A 22,378-nucleotide genomic window follows, 5' to 3' on the forward strand; every position below is an offset into this window, starting at 1 on the left:
CATACAGGTCAAGCTCATGGTGGTGTACCATTCACCATGAGCTTGCCGCCCCCTGCAGGCTCCCTGTGTAACACCAGCTCTTGGTGACGTCCCATGGAAAACAAACAAGATCCTGGAGAGAGCCCATGTTCATGTTCATCTACTTCTTCCTGGTTACCCAGATTATAAAAAGATCAGACTTTAAATTTAGTCTTGTGAAAATGTCACATTTTCCCGTACATCTGTGTGTGCCTCAGTGTAAGTGTGTGTGTCTAGGTTAATAATTCTAAGAGACTGTTCCCACCCATCCTTCAGTCTCTTTACCCCGTTGCCTTCTGGCAGGCGTTACCGCAGCATCCGGTCGCGCACACGCAGACTGGACAACAGTTTCTACCCAAGGGTCATCAGGCTTCTCAATGGACACTGATATGGACATTTTTACTGCACACTAGTCACTTATACACTGTCACTTTCAGCTACTGGTTGCTCTTTCAGTAACATTGCACTACTGTACCTCGCCACCAGGCTCCTGTTTGGTCATTGACAAAGTCACTGATCTGTAAATTTGCACTACTGCACTGTACTCCATTTAGGTTAGATTAGTTTATAGGGTTGTAACAGGTTTTTTTTTTTTTTTTGTGTATTAGGGTTAGTATAGCGTACTATTTATTGTTATCTGTAATTTAGGAAGTTTTAGTGTTAGGGTTAGTATAGTCGTTTATTTATTGCTATCTGTATATTTAGGAAGTTCACTTATCTAAGCTCAGCATAGATGTAAATTTGTTCTGTGTACTTATATGTTATGTTATGCCAAGTGCTTGCGTTGTCTTGTCTTAAGAATTTCAGTGCCCAGTCTAACCTTGTGTTGCTCTGTGCACCTGACAAATAAAAGACTTGAACTTGAACTAATATGCCCTTGTGTGTGTATTTATGGTGGTGGAAAAACGTGAGTCAGACAGTGCGGATGGAGGGGCTCAGACGGAGGAATGTCTGCCCGGCTAGGAGGTCTCTCTCTGGGGGAAGTGGTTCAGGGCAGTGGGGCCCACATGGTGCTGAGCCCTGGAGCTCAACTAGGCTAGACCGGATACTAGACTGATCTCCGGCCAGTTTGGCTGCTACTTACTGTAAATAGCTGAGGGGGACAGGGATAGGGTTACAGCTACTGGGACCAGGGGCCTTGGCTTCAGCTTAGCTACCTATCAACACATATCACAAACAAATTTTGCTGAAAAAAATGCTGAATTGCTTTAACGTAAACCAGCATTTTTAGTATAGAAATAGAAAAACTTGCTGTGTGCACAGTGCACTTCTAACATCCCACCAGCAGAGGGAACATCAGTTCTTTAATCCACAGAGTGAGACTGGATCCTAAGCGGGAACTTGACCATTGTATTGAGTTGTACCTACTGACAGCTCAGTTCAATCCTCTTTACAGTAGGAAGGATCATTACAGTATTATCAAACGAGTCAGTGGGATCACTAACCGCAGACCAAATCAGCAGAGGCCTCATCAAATATGCGGACGACACAGCTGTGATTGGTCTGATTTCCTCGAGGGATTGACCAATTTTGTTTTTTTTTCTAACCCATTCAAATTGGAATCCCAAAAATCTGAACCCCAAAAATTATAGCCGAAATAATTTGAGCCGATTTTAGATAGGTATGGCAATCGAGCCTGTGTCCCATCGAACCATATCTCACTTCTCCAAGAAGGGTCCCACTGCAGGATGACAAGCATGCCCCGTCTCTGCTAACCTGTCCCTTCCTACCCTCTAAAGTGATTTAATTTAGTTTCTAACCTGTTTTTATTTAATTTAGTTTAATATGGCTTTTCAATTAACCGCTTTCACCTGTCTACCATATGAATTACAGCTTCTGCCATATTAAACTCAATTAAATTAAAACAGAAATCACGTTAGAGGGCAGGGAGGGACGGGTTAGCAAAGACGCATCCACCCGTAGAGAATGGACCGATGGAGGTAGCCTAGATTAAAGTAAAAATATTGTTCATAAACCTGCATGTGATGTCTAGTCACATAGATAGGCCTATCACTCGGCCTATGTAGTAGCTAAGGTGCATGGCAACATGGAACTTTGGAAAACAATGTCGAACAATTCACATGTCGCCTTGATGTAACAGACAAATAAACGTATGTATTTAGATAAACGAGTCCGTTGTTACTATGGAAAACCGCTTGTCTGAGTGCACGCACGCTCCCGCAGCTAGGAGATGCAAATCCTGGCAGCAACAAGTGCCTTGGCACAACACCTGTCTAAAGGCAAGCGATACCTTGGTATCCTGGATTTAGCAATCGAATTTTTTGTGGTTGGAATGTTTTCGGCTCGATATTTTCATCTCGAAAATGTTTGGTTCAAAATGTTTCGACTCAACATCTTTTTTAAAGATGCCTGACATTTGTTCTATTTGAAATTCCGAAGATTGAAAAAATATATATTGAATTCAATCAAAGTTTTACTGTTCGAATTTAAGCAACCAGAATTTCTGAACCTTGAATTTTTTGATCCGATTTTTTTTTTACATTGAAATAAATTACATTATATTTCAATTTTAAAGAGGTGAATTTAAAACCAACACATTTGGTGTTTTTACATTTCAATATTAAGCATTCAATGCATTTTAAAATCAAATCATTATGTCACTGACTTGCTTCTATAGAAATCTGTTTTCTATATATGTATTAATTATGCTGAAACCTCCACTGATGGTGAACAATAAAACAAGGGAGAAAGGGAGAAAGGGAGAAAATGAGAGAGAGAGAGAGAGAGAGAGATGGAGGGGGTCAAAACTCGTCGTTAGCCAATTCTTTCATAGGCGCTGTGTACAGCATCATGTCTTAGCAAACAAGGTGGGATCGGAGTGTTTCGTCGCCTCTGATATAAATTATACAAATCCAAATACAAGTTATATTAAACTGGGTAGTGATGAACGCCAAAACTCCAATCTGCAGAAAGGAGTAGATTGCAAGTTTGGTGCTGACTGAATCTTAAGAGTGGCAGCATCTGAAGATGAAAGCGCTGGCGCGTAATATTCAAGTATTTCTTAATAATAAAAAATAGGTAATTTTTCCAAATACGAACATGAATACTTCTTCACTGAACCACTCTTCGACGACCTGGAAACCCGAGTCTGTTATAATTTCTCTGGCTTTTTCGCTTATTTTTTTGGTCGGCACCGTTGGAAACTGCCTAGTCCTTGCAGTTCTACTACGTAACGGACAGATGAAAACAACTAACTTATTTATCCTGAACCTTGGGGTGGCAGACTTGTGTTTTATAGTTTTCTGCGTTCCTTTTCAAGCCACAATCTACACCTTGGACGAGTGGGTCTTTGGTTCTTTTGTGTGCAAGGTGGTACACTTCATCATTTTCCTGACCATGTACGCAAGCATCTTTACGCTGGTGGCGGTGTCACTTGACAGGTGCGTGTCTTGTACTAGATTCTAGAACTTTTTAAATTTAAAGAGGTTTATTGCTCTAGCGTAAAAAAACAAACAACCAACGCAAACATATTTATGTGTTTAAGGAAGTCGATTTGAAAGCTTTTGACGCAATGCAGTCTAATCTACCTAGGCTAAAATAATAGATAAGATCATGTACAAAAAGTGATTTTCTGTGTCAACACAAGACTTCTTACTGCTCCTCTGTATGACAGGTACCTAGCCATCCGTTACCCTCTCCGCTCCAGAGAGATGAGGACACCTAAGAACGCCCTCACATCCATCTGCCTGGTGTGGGGCATGTCCCTGGTCTTCTCCTCCCCTTACCTCAGCTACTACCGGCTGATTGACCTGGACGGCAGCATGCTCTGCATCCCCGCATGGGAGGCCCGGCCACGCAGGGCGATGGACATCTGCACCTTCGTGTTTGGCTACCTTCTCCCCGTCGTGGTGCTCAGCCTGACCTACGCCCGCACCATCCGCTACCTGTGGACCACCGTGGACCCCATGAAGGACATGTCGGAGATCAGGCGGTCCAAGCGTAAGGTCACTAAGATGATCATCATCGTGGCAGTGCTCTTCTGCCTCTGCTGGCTGCCCCATCACCTGGTCCTCCTCTGCATGTGGTCCGGACATTTCCCCCTCAACCACGTCACCTACGTCCTCCGCATCCTCTCCCACCTGGTGGCCGACGCCAACTCCTGCCTCAACCCCATCGTCTACGCCCTGGTGTCCAAACACTTCCGCAAAGGCTTCCGGAAGGTGTTTGGGTGCGCCTTCAGGAAGAGCGTGGTCAACAAGGTGCATGTGGTTCAGGCGGTTCATACGGTCAGCAGTGTGGAGGGCGGGTCCAGTGAAACATCCAATCAGAGCCAGCCTCAGAGCGGGCCTGTGGAAGACAAGCGTGGGTTGAAGACGGGCCTGCAGATGGACCGTGGCAGCAGGCAGGATCCTCAGAGCAGTGGCAGTGGGAACATGAGTTCAATCCCCAGCGGGCAGAGAGAGACCGTGGTGGCACCACAAGAAAAACAGTTAGTAGCTGAAAATACCACTTCCAAGAAAGGCAATGTGTAAATTTCATACGAGGTGCCAATGGTTGGTATTTGTGTCATTTCCTGGCTTCTAAATGATGACGTGATAGGAAGCGGCTGAACGTGTTAGTGTGTCGCAAGATCATCCACTTGTCACAGTCGTCGTTCTCGTGTGTGGTCAGTGAGCTTGATCCATGCACCCTTGGCAAGGCGAATGAAACATGGAGCTCAATTTCTAACATTTCCACGTTGGTTTACCTTGTGGTTCACCGCACACATGCTGCACACTGATTCTACTATTCTTGTCACAATAGATTCACGGATGGCTTGTTTTCTTCTAATAACTGGAACTTACACTTTCAAACCCTGGACTGTGTAGAGAAAATAGACAGATGCTGTAGTTCAATAAACATTCCTACAAAAGTTGCTCTATGAAGTAAAACTGTGAGTAAAATGTCAGAATGATGGAACATCATCATGGTTCATTTCTCTCGATTGGAAGTATCTTGAAACAATTACGGTAATTTTGTGGGAGGATAACTGTCTTGTAAAGTTCTACAGGAGGCCTGTGTCAACAGCAAAGAAACAGCTGTAGCCATTACTGGTCTATAAAATAAGTTCAAACACAAACCATTATGTAACTTGCAACTACCAAGTCATGTACAGGTAAAAAATAAATACAAAATGACAAACAAAAAGAAGTAAACTCTCATGGATGTTGCTAGTCTAACCGAGCTGCTGCTTCATGTTGTTGGCAGTGATGTGCAGCACGATTTTGTACAGTCAGTGGAAAAAAAGCGAGAGTTGCTGGCTCATTTAATGTGACATGTGGACTGTGCTGCTTGCGACAGTGTTAATTTGACAGCCTTCGAGACTTGGGTGACTCAAACGGACGCCGAATGACAGTAGTACCCTTGCATTCTGCTGCCAGAAGAAGATTTAAAAAAAATTGAATTGTGAAACTAGTTATGTAATATGAGGTGTCCATCTGTTTGCGTTGAAGTGTAAAACCTCCCTTTATCCTTGTAGTCTGGCATATGTGTGTACATAGCACCTCGACCATTAAGGAAATAAATCCATTTGGTTGCTCCATTGCCTCGTGTCTGGATCAGTGTATATGATGGGTGAGTATCTAGTATCTCAGTCCTTGTCTCCATGACGACCATTACAGTGGTGGGTTTATTTAGAAAGCTTGCTAGATTTATCTAACAAATGCTAGTGCCGGTTGACATTCCATGTAAGACCCGTTTGCTATTATTTGTTCTATTTGCATCCTGACAATTCTCATGCTATCTCAGCATGGAAACCTTCTATTGCACACGTTTTCTGGAATGCACTCAATGAGCGGCATGTTTGTCAAGAGGGTGTTGGGAAGAAAAACGTAGCAGAATAAAACAGAGTCTCCCACGATACAGAATAAAGGAAAACAGCCCTCTTTTGCACCTCAGATCATTCTGATTCAAGAGCGAGACACGCACAATCAACCTAATCAGACTTCTTAGGTTATGCGACCCTTTTGTGTTGGTCTTTCAACAGAATCAACAGTCTGTTTAAAAGGAGACATCTGTACATGCAACAATTGAGTGAAATGCCAGATAGCAAAGGCTTTGATCTCAAAGTTGGTTTCCTACTGTGGGACATGACAGCTGTAGTCTCATTGACTGTAATAATACTTGAACTTAAACTGCAGGCATAACAAGCTTGCAAACTGACTGGGTATGAAATGACGACCAATCAAAACCTTCGTAGGAATCTTTACACCTGATCTCACACTTAAATCCCTCATTATGTGTGCTCTCCAAACCATACATTGGAGAGATTGATTTAACCCTTGTACTGCCTTTGGGTCACATGACGTCATAATGAACCACCATTGTGTTTACCCAATGTTACCCAATACTAAAACAAATTAAAATAATTGTATTTAAACCTTCGCAATGTGGGTGGTCTGAGACAGCCCAAAGGTTAAAGAAAAAGCTTCACTTTGTTTTTGTATGCGGTAAAGTTGTCGCAATACGACGTTGGGTCAGAATGACTGATGGGTCAGAATGACCCGAAGATAACACAAGGCTAAAAGAAAATCGATATTTTAAATAGTCGCACAATCTTTAAAACTCCTACAAAGTGACACTTATACAACCATATCTGTGCAAAATACAACAGGTGAACAAAAATCGGTCCACTTAAAAGTTCCCATGAGAAGTCAGTCTTGATGACTAAGGAATCCAAAGATACAAAGGTGAAGCTTTTCCCCCCTTTTCCGATCTCCACTTAGCAGACACATTGTAATGAGCTCTCATGTCCCCAGCACAGTGTCATAGGGCTCTGGTGACACCCTGATTGATTGTCCTCTCCAGCTGTCGTGTTGGCGCTGAGGTGATTTGGCAGTTATAATGAGCCATTCACAGAGCCAGCAATGTACTTGCAGTAATGGGACCGACTGGGATGCTGCCTCTTGATGGTGCCCAGCCTCATTACTCCAAATAACTACATTGTAAATTCAAACCCGGTTTATCAGTTTACCAGATATTCATCTATCTTCACGTTCGTCAGCACTTTCTCAATACTGTTACTGTTTAGTTGCCGGACTGAAGAAGTACATTCAGAAAATGATGTTGGCTGCTCAGATGACATGAACCCATCGCAAGCTCCATAAAGAGAGACTATTGAGATACCGTAGACTTCTTCAACCATGCCTAAAAATACCATATGGAAAAACGAAATCCGACAACCCAGACTTTCCTGCTTTCCCTTGGGAATGATGTGGGCTTTGGAGTCTATTACCACAGGACAGAATAACACACGTAACACTCCTCTGCACTCTGCATGATAACCTCAGAGTCATCGAGCGGTCGGAGGAAGTTGTGTTTCTGGTGTGAGGCCTGTTGGGGCAGTGAGGACAGCATGCTGTGTTGACAGTGTTCCCTGATCCTCCTCCCTCTACTCCAGCCCCCTCCCCTCCAGCCCCCTCTCCTCCAGCTCCCTCTCCTCCAGCCCCCCTGTCCTCCAGCCTCCCTCTCCTCCAGTCCCCTCTCCTCCAGCCCCCTCCCCTCCAGCCCCCTGTCCTCCAGCCTCCCTCTCCTCCAGCCTCCCTCTCCTCCAGCCTCCCTCTCCTCCAGCCTCCCTCTCCTCCAGCCCCCCTCTCCTCCATCCCCCCTCTCCTCCAGCCCCCTCTCCTCCAGCCTCCTGTCCTCCAGCTCCCTCTCCTCCAGCCTCCCTCTCCTCCAGCCTCCCTGTCCTCCAGCCTCCTCTCCTCCAGCCTCCTGTCCTCCAGCTCCCTCTCCTCCAGCCTCCCTCTCCTCCAGCCTCCTCTCCTCCAGCCTCCTGTCCTCCAGCTCCCTCTCCTCCAGCCTCCCTCTCCTCCAGCCCCCCTCTCCTCCAGCCTTCCTCTCCTCCAGCCTCCCTCTCCTCCAGCCCTCCTCTCCTCTAGCCTTCCTCTCCTCCAGCCCTCCTCTCCTCCAGCCTCCCTCTCCTCCAGCCTTCCTCTCCTCCAACCTTCCTCTCCTCCAGCTTCCTCTCCTCCAGCCCCCCTCTCCTCCAGCCCCCCTCTCCTCCAGCCTCCCTCTCCTCCAGCCTTCCTCTCCTCCAGCCCCCCTCTCCTCCAGCCTTCCTCTCCTCCAGCCTCCCTCTCCTCCAGCCCCCCTCTCCTCCAGCCCTCCTCTCCTCCAGCCTCCCTCTCCTCCAGCCTCCCTCTCCTCCAGCCCTCCTCTCCTCCAGCCCCCCCTCTCCTCCAGCCCCCCTCTCCTCCAGCCTTCCTCTCCTACAGCCTCCCTCTCCTCCAGCTCCCCTCTCCTCCAGCCCCCCTCTCCTCCAGCCTCCCTCTCCTCCAGCCCCCCTCTCCTCCAGCCCCCCTCTCCTCCAGCCCTCCTCTCCTCCAGCCCTCCTCTCCTCCAGCCTCCCTCTCCTCCAGCCCTCCTCTCCTCCAGCCCTCCTCTCCTCCAGCCTCCCTCTCCTCCAGCTCCCCTCTCCTCCAGCCCCCCTCTCCTCCAGCCCCCTCTCCTCCAGCCTCCTGTCCTCCAGCTCCCTCTCCTCCAGCCTCCCTCTCCTCCAGCCTCCCTGTCCTCCAGCCTCCTCTCCTCCAGCCTCCTGTCCTCCAGCTCCCTCTCCTCCAGCCTCCCTCTCCTCCAGCCTCCTCTCCTCCAGCCTCCTGTCCTCCAGCTCCCTCTCCTCCAGCCTCCCTCTCCTCCAGCCCCCCTCTCCTCCAGCCTTCCTCTCCTCCAGCCTCCCTCTCCTCCAGCCCTCCTCTCCTCTAGCCTTCCTCTCCTCCAGCCCTCCTCTCCTCCAGCCTCCCTCTCCTCCAGCCTTCCTCTCCTCCAGCCCCCCTCTCCTCCAACCTTCCTCTCCTCCAGCTTCCTCTCCTCCAGCCCCCCTCTCCTCCAGCCCCCCTCTCCTCCAGCCTCCCTCTCCTCCAGCCTTCCTCTCCTCCAGCCCCCCTCTCCTCCAGCCTTCCTCTCCTCCAGCCTCCCTCTCCTCCAGCCCCCCTCTCCTCCAGCCCTCCTCTCCTCCAGCCTCCCTCTCCTCCAGCCTCCCTCTCCTCCAGCCCTCCTCTCCTCCAGCCCCCCCTCTCCTCCAGCCCCCCTCTCCTCCAGCCTTCCTCTCCTACAGCCTCCCTCTCCTCCAGCTCCCCTCTCCTCCAGCCCCCCTCTCCTCCAGCCTCCCTCTCCTCCAGCCCCCCTCTCCTCCAGCCCCCCTCTCCTCCAGCCCTCCTCTCCTCCAGCCCTCCTCTCCTCCAGCCTCCCTCTCCTCCAGCCCTCCTCTCCTCCAGCCCTCCTCTCCTCCAGCCTCCCTCTCCTCCAGCTCCCCTCTCCTCCAGCCCCCCTCTCCTCCAGCCCCCCTCTCCTCCAGCCTCCCTCTCCTCCAGCCCCCCTCACCCAGAAGGTGGTCAGGGACTAAGTGCCAAGCCTGTCTTCTGGAGCTTGACACTGCATCTGCTGGGCTGGTGGCTCTAATACGGCAGGATTGAAGACACATGGGTTGTTGTGAAGAGGAGCTCAATAGATAAGGGTGTGCCATCGGTTAAATAGGTCAAATGAAACTTCTTGGGGTCTGTGAGTGGAAAGGATGAGAATTTTGCAATGATACATTACTACCCTAAGTCATGGTTTACTAATTAAAACGTTATGTTTTATTTTCCACAAGAGGAGTTTTTGTTAGTCACCGGGTACAAGCGTAAATAACAATCACTATCTTGTTTATTGGATTTTTTTTTTCCACTGACGGTGTGGTGATATTGAAACAAATCCATTATTGCACAGTTCCTTAAATGTGCAAACACAGAAGACATACATGGAGGAGGAGAATGCTGAGAAAAAACGTAGGCTAGCCAATAGCCAACCAGTCCTACGAGAATTTTTTTTAAAGTCTGCAATTCTAAGGTTATAAGGAGAGCAAAACATTTAAACCAAAGTTATATCCACTGCATAGCAAGATGAACCTGTCGAATCCCATAAGACAGTTCAAAGGCATTCAAATAACCATAAATGTTGTGCAACCGTCAGGGTAAAATCACAGCGTTCCACACAGAAGTTACCAAGGCAACTTGAAATACAAGTATTTCCACACAGGACATGAAATTGACAGAGAATACTGAAAAGAGGAAAACACCATTTGGATTTTCACCTTGACCAATGTGGCCATTTCATCTACAGTTTGTGTTTCATTGTGATATTTTGTCCTCTTACAAATCCACCTCCAGAAGGATCTTAGAACTTGGAAGGCCATGTCCAGCCATTCTTCATGGACAGAACACTCCATGGCCGTATCAGGACCCCTCGAGCAGCATGTGGCTTCAGCCTCATATTACACATAGATGAGGCCCTCTTCTCCCTCCAACACAAGGTCCAGGAAGAAAGGGAAGATGTTTTACTCACACATTTACCACGGCTGAAAACAAATGAGATTTCAAGGTCAGAATAAAGTATGCAGTTTCACATGAACCCTTAGAAAGAGTTATAATGCTAGAAGAGTTACCTTGCTAACTCATCTTGTCCCCTATAAAACAGTGTGTTTTGACGCAGAGTTGAAGACGGATAGGAGAGGAAACACCAGTAATTGTATTCTGTGCAGATAATAGCTTTTCTATTAGATTTGCTGTTGTCACAGACTAGTTGTTCCAGCCAATTATGAGTTTCACTGTCCTTCTGTGATTAAATTGCTCACCTACAAAACAAATCAACTTGAGTATATCACAGGCTTTGCTTTATTAGATCGAGGTGCTCACAGGTCAACTACATATAAATACATTTATTTTTATACAATCAAATGAACATTCATCAGACACCAGGCGATGACGGAGGTCTTCTCTTCGTAGCAGATGACCCACAAAACTGAAATGAGTGTTAGGGTTTGGTTGTGGCTTCAGACGACGTGACCAATAGGTGTGTCCCACGCTGAAAAGAGTGTCAGGGATTGGTTGTGGCTTCAGAAGGCGTGACCACAGGATGTGTCAAGCTGAGGTGTCGAAAAGCCTCTCAATCATGTCCTCCACCTGCTCAGGCTTGTACTTGTTATACTTCTCAGGGTTCTTAGTGAATGAGATGTTGGCGTATCTGTGAAGAAAAAAAACAGATCAACGTTTTTTTGGGGGGTCAAACACAAAGTCTTAGCACTGACAAACGTTTAGAAGATGCATGGTCATAAACGTAGGAAGTAATCCTAGTGACTCTGACCTTTGGAGGAAGTTCCGATAGGCCTCTGACACCATCCTCTTCTGGGCCTGGCGGATGGCATCTCGCTGGCCCTTGTCTGGGATGGCCCACACCTTCTGGATCTTGCACAGTTCCTCCAGACCGTCGTTAAAGCCCTGATGGGTGAGACAGAGTCACATCAATACTGACGCACCCATTCACCCTGCATTCCCAGAGCCAGAGGACAGACTTGTGCGTTTTCACGGTAAGCTGAGGGAAAACATCACGAGGGGAGATCACCTCACCTTGAACTTGTCTTTGATAACCTGACGTTCCTTGTCCTTCAGCTAGAGATACACAGAGAAGGAAAAATCACACAACTACATCTGACAAGAGACAATCATGTGAGCCGTGTCTGATCAGCAATGCTACCTTGGCGCCGGGCTGGACCGCCGGCATGTTCCTGTCGGTGAGGTGCTCGGTGACCTTGAGCCAGCTAGAAACAGACAGCACAGCATGAGCCAGGGCATGGGCGTGTTGGAATCACAGCTCACGTGAAAGCGATGTGGCACGTGATGTGGCAGAGGGGAGATCTGAGACGTGATGTGGCACGTGATGTGGCAGAGGGGAGATCTGAGACGTGATGTGGCACGTGATGTGGCAGAGGGGAGATCTGAGACGTGATGTGGCACGTGATGTGGCAGAGGGGAGATCTGAGCACGGGTTGGAGAAGCCTGGCTGCCTGAACGCACCTGCGCTGGTACATGTGGATCTGCTGCTCGATCAGTTCTCTGTAGGAGCCTTCGGCCTTCTTCTGAGTGACTGTGACCAGCTGGATCAGCTCCGATCTGACACACACACACACACACACCCAGGGGTTACGCATCTCTTGGTAATGCCACCCGGGTGACTGACGTCCATAAAGTGGATGGTGGTGCTGGAGCTGACAGACCAGATATCAAGGTGAAAGGCGTGAGATGGTGTGGTGGCGTGAGATGGTGCGGTGGCGTGAGATGGTGTGGTGGCGTGAGATGGTGTGGTGGCGTGAGATGGTGTGGTGGCGTGAGATGGTGTGGATGGGTGTGAAGGCGGAGGCTGGTGCTGTGACCTACTTCTCCAGAGACTTGAGGATGTAGTTGTAGTTGTTGTGGAGGAAGATGGCGCTCAGAGCCGTGTCTTCGTACACTTTGGATTTGCTGAGTAGATTCAGCTGTAGGTTCCCCAGCACCTTGCCTGGAACACAACAACTGCATTCAGAATACGTCCATATTGGACTCTCTTTGGGTATCGTGGCTATACGCAAAAAACCAAGCCGAAGTTTCGTCTGAGAGACTCAAGGTGAGATTCTTACATATGTAGGTGCTGAGAAGCCTTCTGCTGAACTCTGAGCTGTAGCTGCTGGCTGAGGAACTGGTCTCTGAACGATTCAAACACAGAATGAACACAAATACAGGCTCCAACCTCTGGTTACATAGTCATGTTATACTTGAGCAATTCTTACATACATTTTAGAAATTAATCTCCCTAAATCCCAAAGGGCATTTACATACATACACTTTGCTATTGTGATTCAAATATATTTTTTGATTAGAAGCAGGGCTTTAGGAGTTTCCATGGTAGCAGCATGACAACGTTATTTCCATAACATGCACTCCAGAGCTTCACATGGAATCCCTGAGGCATGATAAGTATCTCCAACAATGGGCTTCACTGAGCCAACAGGCATTATGAATCACATGTAAATGAACATGAATACAGATATCTGAATCATCAACATCAGGTAGACGGACCATGTCATCACACGTGTACCACACCGCAGCCCCAACGTTTTGTCTTACCTCGGGGGTCTATAGGTATATTATAAGTGTCCCCCAGTACTACGGGGACAGACGCAAGGCAAAAGAGAGGGAAAGAGATAACAGAGACAGAAGAGAAGCAAAGTGTAAAAGGTTAGATTAAAGGTTAGTCAGTGCAGAGTAAGCAGTTTAGCCAACGGTTGACAGCCAGACAGCGAAGCGGACATGGTTGTGGGGGGGGGGGGGGGGGACATGGGGCAAACGGAGGAAGAGGGGGAAGGAGGAGGAGGAGCCTGGCAAGGAAAAGGGAAGCCCTCTTCAAAGCCCTGGATTGTCCAAATTACATACATTTGTCCCAAAAAAAATCACCTTTCTGGGTTTATTTTTTCTTCTCAAATGACTTCGAACTCATTTGTCAAGTATTAATATTCCCTGAAAAAAACAGAGGGAAATGTAAATTCTAAACCCAAAGCGGAATCATTTGTACCCAGCAAATCCTTAAAAAACTGGAGGCTGTGTAGGGGGCTCCCTCTAGAGGCAGAGAAAGGCAGCGTCATTCGCAGGGGAAAGAGAGGTGAAGGAGGGTCAAGAGTCAGCACAGTACAGGAAGTGGCGAAACAGAAACAGGAAGGAGGAAGTCGAACTAGTGGAAAACACTGACGGACACAACCGGAGAACAGGGGGGGGGGGGGGGGTCCCTCTGTTCTAGAGATGGGATGGTCGACCGCTGTCGCCACAGACAACACACACGTACACTGCCCTCCAGCGCCACATGAACCTAGGGTTACCTCCAACGCCATGACAACCGGCCCCCGGGCAACACTGACCACTCACACCTAGAGAGAGAGAGAGAGAGACAGACAGACAGAGAGAGAGACAGAGACAGAGAGAGATAGAGAGACAGAGAGAGATAGAGAGACAGAGAGAGAGAGAGAGAGAGAGAGAGAGACAGAGACAGAGACAGAGAGAGATACAGAGAGAGATAGAGAGACAGAGACAGAGAGAGAGAGAGAGAGAGACAAAAGAGAGAGAGAGAGAGAGAGAGAGAGAGAGAGAGAGAGAGAGAGAGAGAGAGAGACAGAGAGAGACAGAGACAGAGAGAGATAGAGAGACAGAGAGAGATAGAGAGACAGAGAGAGAGAGAAGAGAGAGAGAGAGAGAGACAGAGAGAGAGACAGAGAGAGAGAGAGAGAGAGAGAGAGTACAGTCCAGGCTGTAGACCTGGCCTACCTTGAGACGCCAGCATGGCCCCGGCCGTCTCCTGGAAGTCCAACAGTTGCTGCAGGAAGAGTATGGCCTGGCAAAGGAGGACAGAGACAGAGAGACAGAGAGGGAGACACGCACATTAGCCTTCAGGCTGTGACGTACACCAGGCTGTGTGTGAGACCACAAGGCTAAGGGGGAGCTTACGTTGCTGGTTAGCTCATGGACAGTGCCGTCCTTGGGCATGTTATACTCCTTGTCAGGATCGTTCTGTGAAGGAGGAGAGAGAAGGACGGAGAGAACAAGAAAGAGGGGGGAGGGACAGAGAGACAGAGACAGACAGGGGGGGAGGGAGAGAAGGAGGGACAGAGAGACAGAGACAGACAGGGGGAGAGGGAGAGAAGGAGGGACAGAGAGACAGAGACAGACAGGGGGGGAGGGAGAGGGGGAGGGACAGAGAGACAGAGACAGACAGGGGGGGAGGGAGAGGGGGAGGGACAGAGACAGACAGGAGGGGAGGGAGAGAAGGAGGGACAGAGAGACAGAGACAGACAGGGGGGGAGGGAGAGGGGGTGGGACAGAGAGACAGAGACAGACAGGGGGGGAGGGAGAGGGGGAGGGACAGAGACAGAAAAAAGAGGGGGAGAGAGGTAGGGGAGGGACAGAGAGACAGAGACAGACAGGGGGGGGGAGGGGGGGAGACAGACAGGCGGGGAGGGAGAGGGGGAGGGGGGGAGCGACAGAGACAGAAAGAAGAGGGGGACAGAGGGAGAGAAACAGGACCGTCAGGTGAAAGAAAGATCTGGGACACATGCACAGAAAAGTGGTGAACGAGTCACGTGGTCATCCTCACCTTGATGCTGTCTGCAAACTCTTCCAGGGCCTTGGCTCCTACCGTCTCCATGGACGTGATGAGGGTGGGCAGCTTGTTCTTGGTGCTGGCAGCGGTGCCCTGGAACAACACAAACACCACCACCGTGACATTTAAATGTATTTGTATCCTTCTTTCAGATTGTATTCATTGAAAGGACAGTTGGAGAGAGAGAGACAGGAGAGGAGGGAGAGGGGAGAAGAGAAGACAGGAACAGACAGATTCGAACCAACGCCCTGTGATCGGGCATCAGCCGGAATAATACCAGCTCTAACCCAACAAGCCACAAGAGCCGTGCCCGAACACCAGCCAAACGTAACAGAGTAGTTAGGTCACATGTCTCCCGAACATGACCTGACAGACTCAGCCAGGGTGCGAGCCGTACCTGGAGGGTGGTGTCGAAGTCGGCCTTGGTCTGCTTCAGGTGTCGGAGGATGGGGAAGATGGTGAGAACGGCAGAGTAGTCGTGTCGCATGATGGCCCGGCGGGCCGCCAATACGATGTTGTCCCCCTCCAGCATCAGGTTATCCAGCGCCTCCTAAAGGCCAGGAGGACACACAGCCGTCAGCGCTCAGAGGAGGACACAGCCGTCAGCCCTCACAGGGAGGATACACAGCCGTCAGCCCTCACAGGGAGGACACAGCCGTCAGCGCTCAGAGGAGGACACACAGCCGTCAGCGCTCAGAGGAGGACACACAGCCGTCAGCCCTCACAGGGAGGACACACAGCCGTCAGCCCTCACAGGGAGGACACAGCCGTCAGCGCTCAGAGGAGGACACACAGCCGTCAGCCCTCACAGGGAGGACACACAGCCGTCAGCCCTCACAGGGAGGACACACAGCCGTCAGCGCTCACAGGGAGGACACACAGCCGTCAGCCCTCAGAGGAGGACACACAGCCGTCAGCCCTCACAGGGAGGACACACAGCCGTCAGCGCTCACAGGGAGGACACAGCCGTCAGCCCTCACAGGGAGGACACACAGCCGTCAGCCCTCACAGGGAGGACACACAGCCGTCAGCCCTCACAGGGAGGACACAGCCGTCAGCCCTCACAGGGAGGACACACAGCCGTCAGCCCTCAGAGGGAGGACACAGCCGTCAGCGCTCACAGGGAGGACACCACAGCCGTCAGCCCTCACAGGGAGGACACAGCCGTCAGCCCTCACAGGGAGGACACACAGCCGTTTGACCTCTGACCTGGATGAGGGAGTCGAAGGTCTTCTTCTGGTGGTGCTCGGGGATGATCTCCGTCAGCAGGGCGTACTCGCTCTGGGCCAGCTTCACGAAGGCACTGATGCAGTGGATGTAGGAGTCGATCTCAATGTCCAGGACATCATCCTTCCCTGGGGGAGGTGGTAGGAGGAGAGGTCAGGGGTCATGAGAGAGGTCAGGGGTCACGGCATAGACATGACGATGTGTGAGTATGTGTGTGCATGTTTTCCCCACAGAACTACATTCTACTTGTGGTGGTAGGCAGGGGCGGACACAGACATTGTAAACATTAGGGGTTTAGCCAAAACCTAAGTCTTAGTATCGGTTTGATGAGAGTGTACATAGAGTTACATACTTGATAAACACTGATTTGAGTTTAAGTACATAATAAATGTCTACTTTGTCCAGAATATATATAGCCTCGACTATAAGCAGTGGGACAGTCAGTGTAGCACTTCCTGTTTACCCCTCCTGGATGTACAGGAGCCGTCGTCGGAGACGGCACCGACCCACTGAGACACGACATGAGCTACACATCTTTTTAACGGCTGTCATGTCAGTCATTCCCAGATGCCCCTCCCCCCTCCCTCCCTCCCTCCCTCCCTCCCTCCCTCCCCCCCCCCTCCCTCCCTCACCCCCCCCCCTCCCTCCCTCACCCCCCCCTCCCTCCCTCACCCCCCCCCTCCCTCCCTCCCCCCCGTCACTCACCTGCCGTGGCCCCGTGCTTCTCCGTCAGGGTGTCTGACTGGTGTTTGACCCGCGGGTCATGATCGTGACCTGCTGGGTGAGTTGGTGGCATGGTCACGTTGACTAGAGGTTAAGACCAGGCCAAGTGTTACACCTGGGACTTGCCAAGAGAACTATACCCGACCACCAAGCACCCGGCAGGGGGAAGAGGGGAGGGGGGGGGACCCTTAGTGGGCTGGGGGCGTTTGTGTAAGTCTCTGTGTATGGTCTGATATGTAACAGGAACTGGCTTAGCAACGCCTTTCAAAACTTGTCACTACAGCTTTAGATGTGTTGCGGCTAAAAAAAAACAATCAGCTCTTTCTCAATCCCAGGACTCGGTTCGAAGCAAACGTTTCAGAGATCCTCAATTATCAAAGAAGTGGATAGATGGGCACCAACGTGCCTTCACCCGCAACGTCTAACAGCTGTCGTGACTTTAAGAAAGTTCCTGTGTGTCTGTCGTTTGGAAACCAAAACAAGCAGGCCGAGATCACCTGAGGAGCGCAACACAGGTGACACCACAGAGCGAGCGAGAGAGAGAGAGCTAGAGAGAGAGAGAGAGAGGGGGGAGGCCACAGATTAGGCTAGGGTGCGTTACCTTCCAGAGGAGTGAGGTTAGAGCCCCCTTTTTTCCCATCCAGCCCATGCTGTGAGTACTGTTTCAGAAGGTTCTGAGCCTTGCGAATGGTCCCTGCTCCCACACAGAGACAGAGACAGAGTCCAGGGGACGAGGAGGAGGAGGGGGCAAGCATCCACAGAGCCCAAAGAAAGGAAAGAAATTGAAAAAGGGAAGTGTGGGGGGGGGGTGGGGAGGAAGAAGAGAAGCTAGGAAGTGAGTAAGGAAACACAGAAACACAAACGCCACATCCCTCCACCGCCAACCATCCCAGTTCTGAGGAGAGAGTGTGGGGGGAAGGGAGGTGGGGTGGGGTGGGGCCCGTGGGAACCACAGCTTAGCCCAGCAACTACAAAACAACAACAACAACAGAACAACTACAGCAGGGCTATACATGTCGACAAACTAGGGTGTGTGTGCCACTGGGTAAAAGATGAAATACACACGTTAGGTTAACACAAAACAGCCAATTAATATTACATTCATTTTCAGCATTGTTATCACATTCATTCACACTTGGGTCATATTATTATTATTATTATTATTACAGTTACACAGTTTAAACTAGAGCTCATCCAATCTATGGAACATTTCATACACAATACAAACAAGGTTATAGTTGCATTCATAGCCTAGCAGTCCCTTAGTGAGTTAATAAGCTTGTGGGGTCGAGCAGATAGAAATAATAAATGTATTAGGGGTGGGGGGGAAAAATAGATTCACATTTGAATCGCGATTCAGTCTGCTAGTGATTCAGATTGATTCACAAATATATGTGAATCAATTTTTTAAATGTTTTTTTAATTTAAAAAAATATATATAATTTATTTGTTTTTTATCTCGGAAAAATCGTGACCCCAAGAATCGAATTGTGAGGTACCAAAAAATTCCCACCCCTAAAATGTATGCAACCATCCTGACCTTAAGATGCTGCAGAGTTTACCTACAGTCCCACGAGTGAGGTCAATTATTCATCAAGAATTTGAAATCATTCATCCATTTTGAGGTACTCTTTAAGTTACGGATTTACTGTTACTGTAAAAAAAAAAAAAATCAAGACCATGCAATTTACATTCAAGCTAGCTAAATCTCTTTACTCTGACCTCTGTTTTTATTCAATGACAGACGGTACCATGCTTTCACTAGTGAAAGTGTTCAAACTTCTCCAGTACTAATCACAGGACAACCACAAACTAAGTCAAACATAGATGGGGCAAGTTGAAGCACAACTGTCTAGAACACACAGAGCGCAGGCGAAGCTGGCTGACACGAGACAACAGCCTTTTCTTAACCCGTTAATTAGTAGCGTCACGTATATGTGATTGTTCGAAAGCGGGCCCCACAGAGTACCGTCACACATATGTGATTCTGAACATTCCAACCGACTATTTTCCGATAGACAAAAACGATATGACAAACGCTATAGTATGGCTTCAAAATTTACAAAATTGGAGGCTAACAAGTAACACTAGCAGGTAGTAGCATTGCTACGAGTATTATGCTAGGTTGCTAGGTAACGGAAGCTAACTAAAGCTAGCTAGCTTTCGTTTCGAAAAAATAACTCACTCTGCTGGCAGCGTCGGTAATATTTAGAACTCACTCCTCTATTAACCTGATACTGACCACAACTATCTGTTGATTACAGGACTTGACGTTGACAGGGGGATGTGAGATAAGGAGGACTAGCTCAGAACACGGCTGGACAGCTGTGTTCCTGGAGAGCTATCCTTAGCACCCCCAGCAGACGTGGTCAATAACCCTATTAGCCAGATAACTGTCGTGTTAGGATCCAGTGCCCTGATCTAAGACTTTAAGGGCAAAACTGCAGGGCAATAACCCTCTAATGCAGTGGTTATCAATCCTGGTCCTCGGGACCCCCCTGCCTTACATGTTTCCCTCCTCAAACGCACCTGATTCAAATTAGTGGGTCGTTATCAAGCCCATTTATTTGAATAAGGTGTGTTGGAGCAGGGAAATATCTAAAACATGCAGGGCAGGGGGTCCCGAGGACCAGGATTGAGAACCCCTGCTCTAAGGCAGCCACAGGGGTTATGCTACTGGAACTCTACCTCACTGTGGAAGCCATGAACACATCCATGATCTATATTTCTCAGGGATCCGAGAGACACATTCCTCAAACCATGCAGTCACTTCTCAGCAGTGAAATGTGGCGCCCAGTTAACATAAGCAAGCCATGACGAGGCACACACTAAAAGCTTTTTCTTTACCTGGGATGTAGACTGTCATCATCATCATCATCACAATCATGTGGATTACAGAGAGAGGAAAGGAGGAGGGGTTAGTCATGATATCGCAGCAGCTCAGAGAAGAGAGAGAGATTGTGAAACGATCGTCGACTGATGAGCTTAAACGACCGGGGAGAAGAGGGCCGGGATTGGATGGCCCTCTCAATGATAGCTGAGATCTAAAAATAGAACGCTGCCGAAATACAATCAACAGGTTCTCTTACATTCAGCCGGGAGTCGACCGACGGTCATCTTTGGTAATCAAGTCATGTGTCCTATAAATCAACATCCCGATTGGTGAATCTTGGGTGGTCGGAAGTGGGGGGGGGGGGGGGGGGGGGGGGATGATTGTGGGGTCAGTGGGAGGTGAGAGAGACGCGGCCTGTGGCTAACAGCAGGGGGGGGGGACACTGACCTGGCCGCTTGGGTGCCTTCTTGGTGGGCGTGTCCTTGCGCTTGGTCTGCACGGCAGGGGAGTACAGGACGCCTGAGGAGGCGCTGTTCTTACGGAAGTGCTCCTTCAGGCCCTTGATGGAGCGGTCCAGCTGGCTGGAGCGGATCTGGAAGTACACATTCATGAAGTCTGCAGGGGGGGGGGAGAGAGAGAGACAGAGACACAGAGAGAGAGACACAGAGAGAGAGACACAGAGAGAGAGAGAGAGAGAGAGAGAGAGAGAGAGAGAAAATGAATCACATTGGAAGCTACCATACAGAAACATGGCTGGACGTTAGGACAGGTGGAGGGCAAGGAGCGACAGAGAGTCTAACCCTGGAGGGGAGGCGGCCAGGGGGAAGGGAGGGGGGTCAGGGAGGCCTAGCCTTTCACTGACACTTACATGCCTGATGACTGGGGCTCTTTGCTGCAGAACGCATGGATGAAGCTGAGCAGACCCTGACTGTAAGAGATCTCGCCCTGGTCGACATTCCCTCTACTCCTGATCCTGCCGGCTGCCTGACTCATCCTGCCCACGAGCCCTGCTCCTCTGCCTCCTGCCTCTCTTCTTCCTCACTGCCACCGCCTCCATCTGGGCGACGAGTCAAACACTACGTCTCAACTGCCATCTCCTGCCGGCGTCTCGCCTCCTCTGCTCATCAACACCTCATCGCATAAGCAAACAATCCGACCTCAAGTCTAAACCCTGGAAACGGAGCATGGCACAGTGTTAGCTGGCTGATCCTACGCTATGAGAGAGGGCTCTCCCACGACATGATTTAGAGGGGTCACGCATCGGAAAACATCTCAACGATGAGGACGGTGTACCCTGGTTGCGCCCGTACTCCACCAGCCAGCCGGAGATGCAGATGATGTCCTGCAGCACTGCCTCGGGGAGATGCTCCAACACGACCACCTCCTGGACCTCCAGCTCCTCGTCCACGCCGATGGCATCCAGGATCAGGATAGGGGGCACTGGCTTGCTGTAGCGGGTCAGAAGGCCGCGGAACTCGGCCTCCAACAGCTCCTTCCCCTTCTCAAAACGTGCTTTCTGTGGGAGGGAGACACAACAAGGCGTGGAGTGGTACTGCAGGAGCCCTGACCGTCTGTCCTTCCGACAGGCCTACGGGGAGGCGGTGTAAATGAGGGGGTGTACGAGGAGAAGGGAAACGTGTTTGTGGTACCACTGTGTTGAGCTCTGGGCTGTCCGGATTGTTGTCTTGGAAGTATTCAACAGCTTTCTGGATCTTGGCAATACAGGCCAGGTACTCGTCCAGTCTTCCTGTTGGTCTGAGCAGAAACAGAGAGGTTTTATTGCGGCCATATTGCTTACAGCTGTATCTACAACTGCGATACCCCCCGTTGAAGGTTGACAAACCAGGGATGCAAGCCGAAGCTAGTCTGAGGCCAAGACTCACCCCTCTTTGATGATCTTGTCTGTGTCTTTGGCCACGTGGTAGTAGCTTATAACATGGTCCATGCATGAGAGGGTTTTGTCAACGTTCTCCTGGAGCCTCTGCAGGTTCTCTGTCTGTTTGTGCACCGGGATGATGGAGTTCTCCAGCTGCATGAGACGGCTCTCAAAGGAGGACAGGATGGACACCTGGGAGAAGGGTGGATATTCCGATTGGCCCAAAAGAATTTAGGGACATCTGCAAAGCATCTATCCTGTGTAGAGCCAAGCTGAAGGTGTGGCACGGCTATTTACATACCATTCCCTTGGTCAGCTGATCACTTTTCTCCATATTCTCGCGGATGAATGACAAGGTTTCTTGTTCCTGTGGAGGAAATTAGATTGACAACATATACAGTTCATAAACTTGACTTTGACAGGTTGGTAAAGGAGTCTTGCTAGATGGTATCTATGGAAATCCTTAGTTTGCCAACGTTAGCTGGGCTATATTGTGTCCCTTTCCGATCCCGTTTCCGACCTGTTTGAGCTTTTCTTCAATCTCCCTCTTCCTCGCAGACGCATCCTCAATAGGGATCATTCTGCGCGTTGTTACTGTAGCAGTAGCGGGTGAAAATAAACAAGTGTGATATCAAATGTAGCGAAGTTAAATGCTCTTCATCAAAATAAAAACAAAGACCCCACATTCACTTGGGCTTGGCTGACAGAAAATCGCTTCCTTATCCGGCTTCGAGGGACGTCATACAAGGCGGCCATTTTTGTTGTGG

General features: G+C 49.6%; 2 protein-coding genes across 16 annotated transcripts; one reads left to right on the top strand and one right to left on the bottom strand.

Annotated features, from left to right (window-relative positions):
- The first annotated feature begins 3,078 nt into the window (after positions 1–3,078).
- On the top strand, positions 3,079–4,511 carry LOC124475839 (galanin receptor 2a). Its single transcript, XM_047032681.1, has 2 exons — positions 3,079–3,419; positions 3,653–4,511. The coding sequence occupies exons 1-2, from the start codon at positions 3,079–3,081 to the stop codon at positions 4,509–4,511; spliced, it is 1,200 nt and encodes a 399-aa protein (XP_046888637.1).
- Positions 4,512–10,649: 6,138 nt separating this feature from the next.
- exoc7 (exocyst complex component 7) lies at positions 10,650–22,349 on the bottom strand. 15 transcript variants are annotated; one of them, XM_047031696.1, is made up of 22 exons: positions 22,132–22,349; positions 21,913–21,978; positions 21,619–21,803; positions 21,385–21,490; positions 21,029–21,251; positions 20,183–20,350; positions 19,750–19,761; positions 17,504–17,596; positions 16,885–16,953; positions 16,162–16,307; positions 15,350–15,502; positions 14,947–15,045; positions 14,301–14,363; positions 14,121–14,187; positions 12,933–12,971; positions 12,446–12,511; positions 12,207–12,327; positions 11,847–11,942; positions 11,527–11,590; positions 11,400–11,441; positions 11,137–11,270; positions 10,650–11,016 (listed from the first exon to the last, which is right to left on the bottom strand). In XM_047031696.1, the coding sequence occupies exons 1-22, from the start codon at positions 22,189–22,191 to the stop codon at positions 10,914–10,916; spliced, it is 2,175 nt and encodes a 724-aa protein (XP_046887652.1). In that variant the 5' UTR covers positions 22,192–22,349; the 3' UTR covers positions 10,650–10,913. The 15 variants fall into 15 exon arrangements, with proteins under 15 accessions (XP_046887652.1, XP_046887654.1, XP_046887657.1 ...); XM_047031698.1 differs by lacking the exon at positions 19,750–19,761; XM_047031701.1 differs by lacking the exon at positions 16,885–16,953.
- Positions 22,350–22,378: the final 29 nt, after the last annotated feature.

The sequence above is a fragment of the Hypomesus transpacificus genome, chromosome 13, assembly GCF_021917145.1.
Source record: "Hypomesus transpacificus isolate Combined female chromosome 13, fHypTra1, whole genome shotgun sequence".
Lineage (NCBI taxonomy): Eukaryota > Metazoa > Chordata > Actinopteri > Osmeriformes > Osmeridae > Hypomesus > Hypomesus transpacificus.

What these genes read in the sequence shown, in the direction of transcription:
- LOC124475839 (XM_047032681.1), top strand. Translation starts at nt 3,079, where the DNA reads ATGAATACTTCTTCACTGAACCACTCTTCGACGACCTGGAAACCCGAG. An exon ending in GTGGCGGTGTCACTTGACAG is followed by an intron (nt 3,420 to 3,652) that starts GTGCGTGTCTTG and finishes TCTGTATGACAG; the next exon opens with GTACCTAGCCATCCGTTACC.
- exoc7 (XM_047031696.1), bottom strand. Translation starts at nt 22,191, where the DNA reads ATGATCCCTATTGAGGATGCGTCTGCGAGGAAGAGGGAGATTGAAGAA. An exon ending in TTGAAGAAAAGCTCAAACAG is followed by an intron (nt 21,979 to 22,131) that starts GTCGGAAACGGG and finishes TTTCCTCCACAG; the next exon opens with GAACAAGAAACCTTGTCATT. An exon ending in TTATCAAAGACAAGTTCAAG is followed by an intron (nt 11,271 to 11,399) that starts GTGAGGTGATCT and finishes CTCACCCATCAG; the next exon opens with GGCTTTAACGACGGTCTGGA.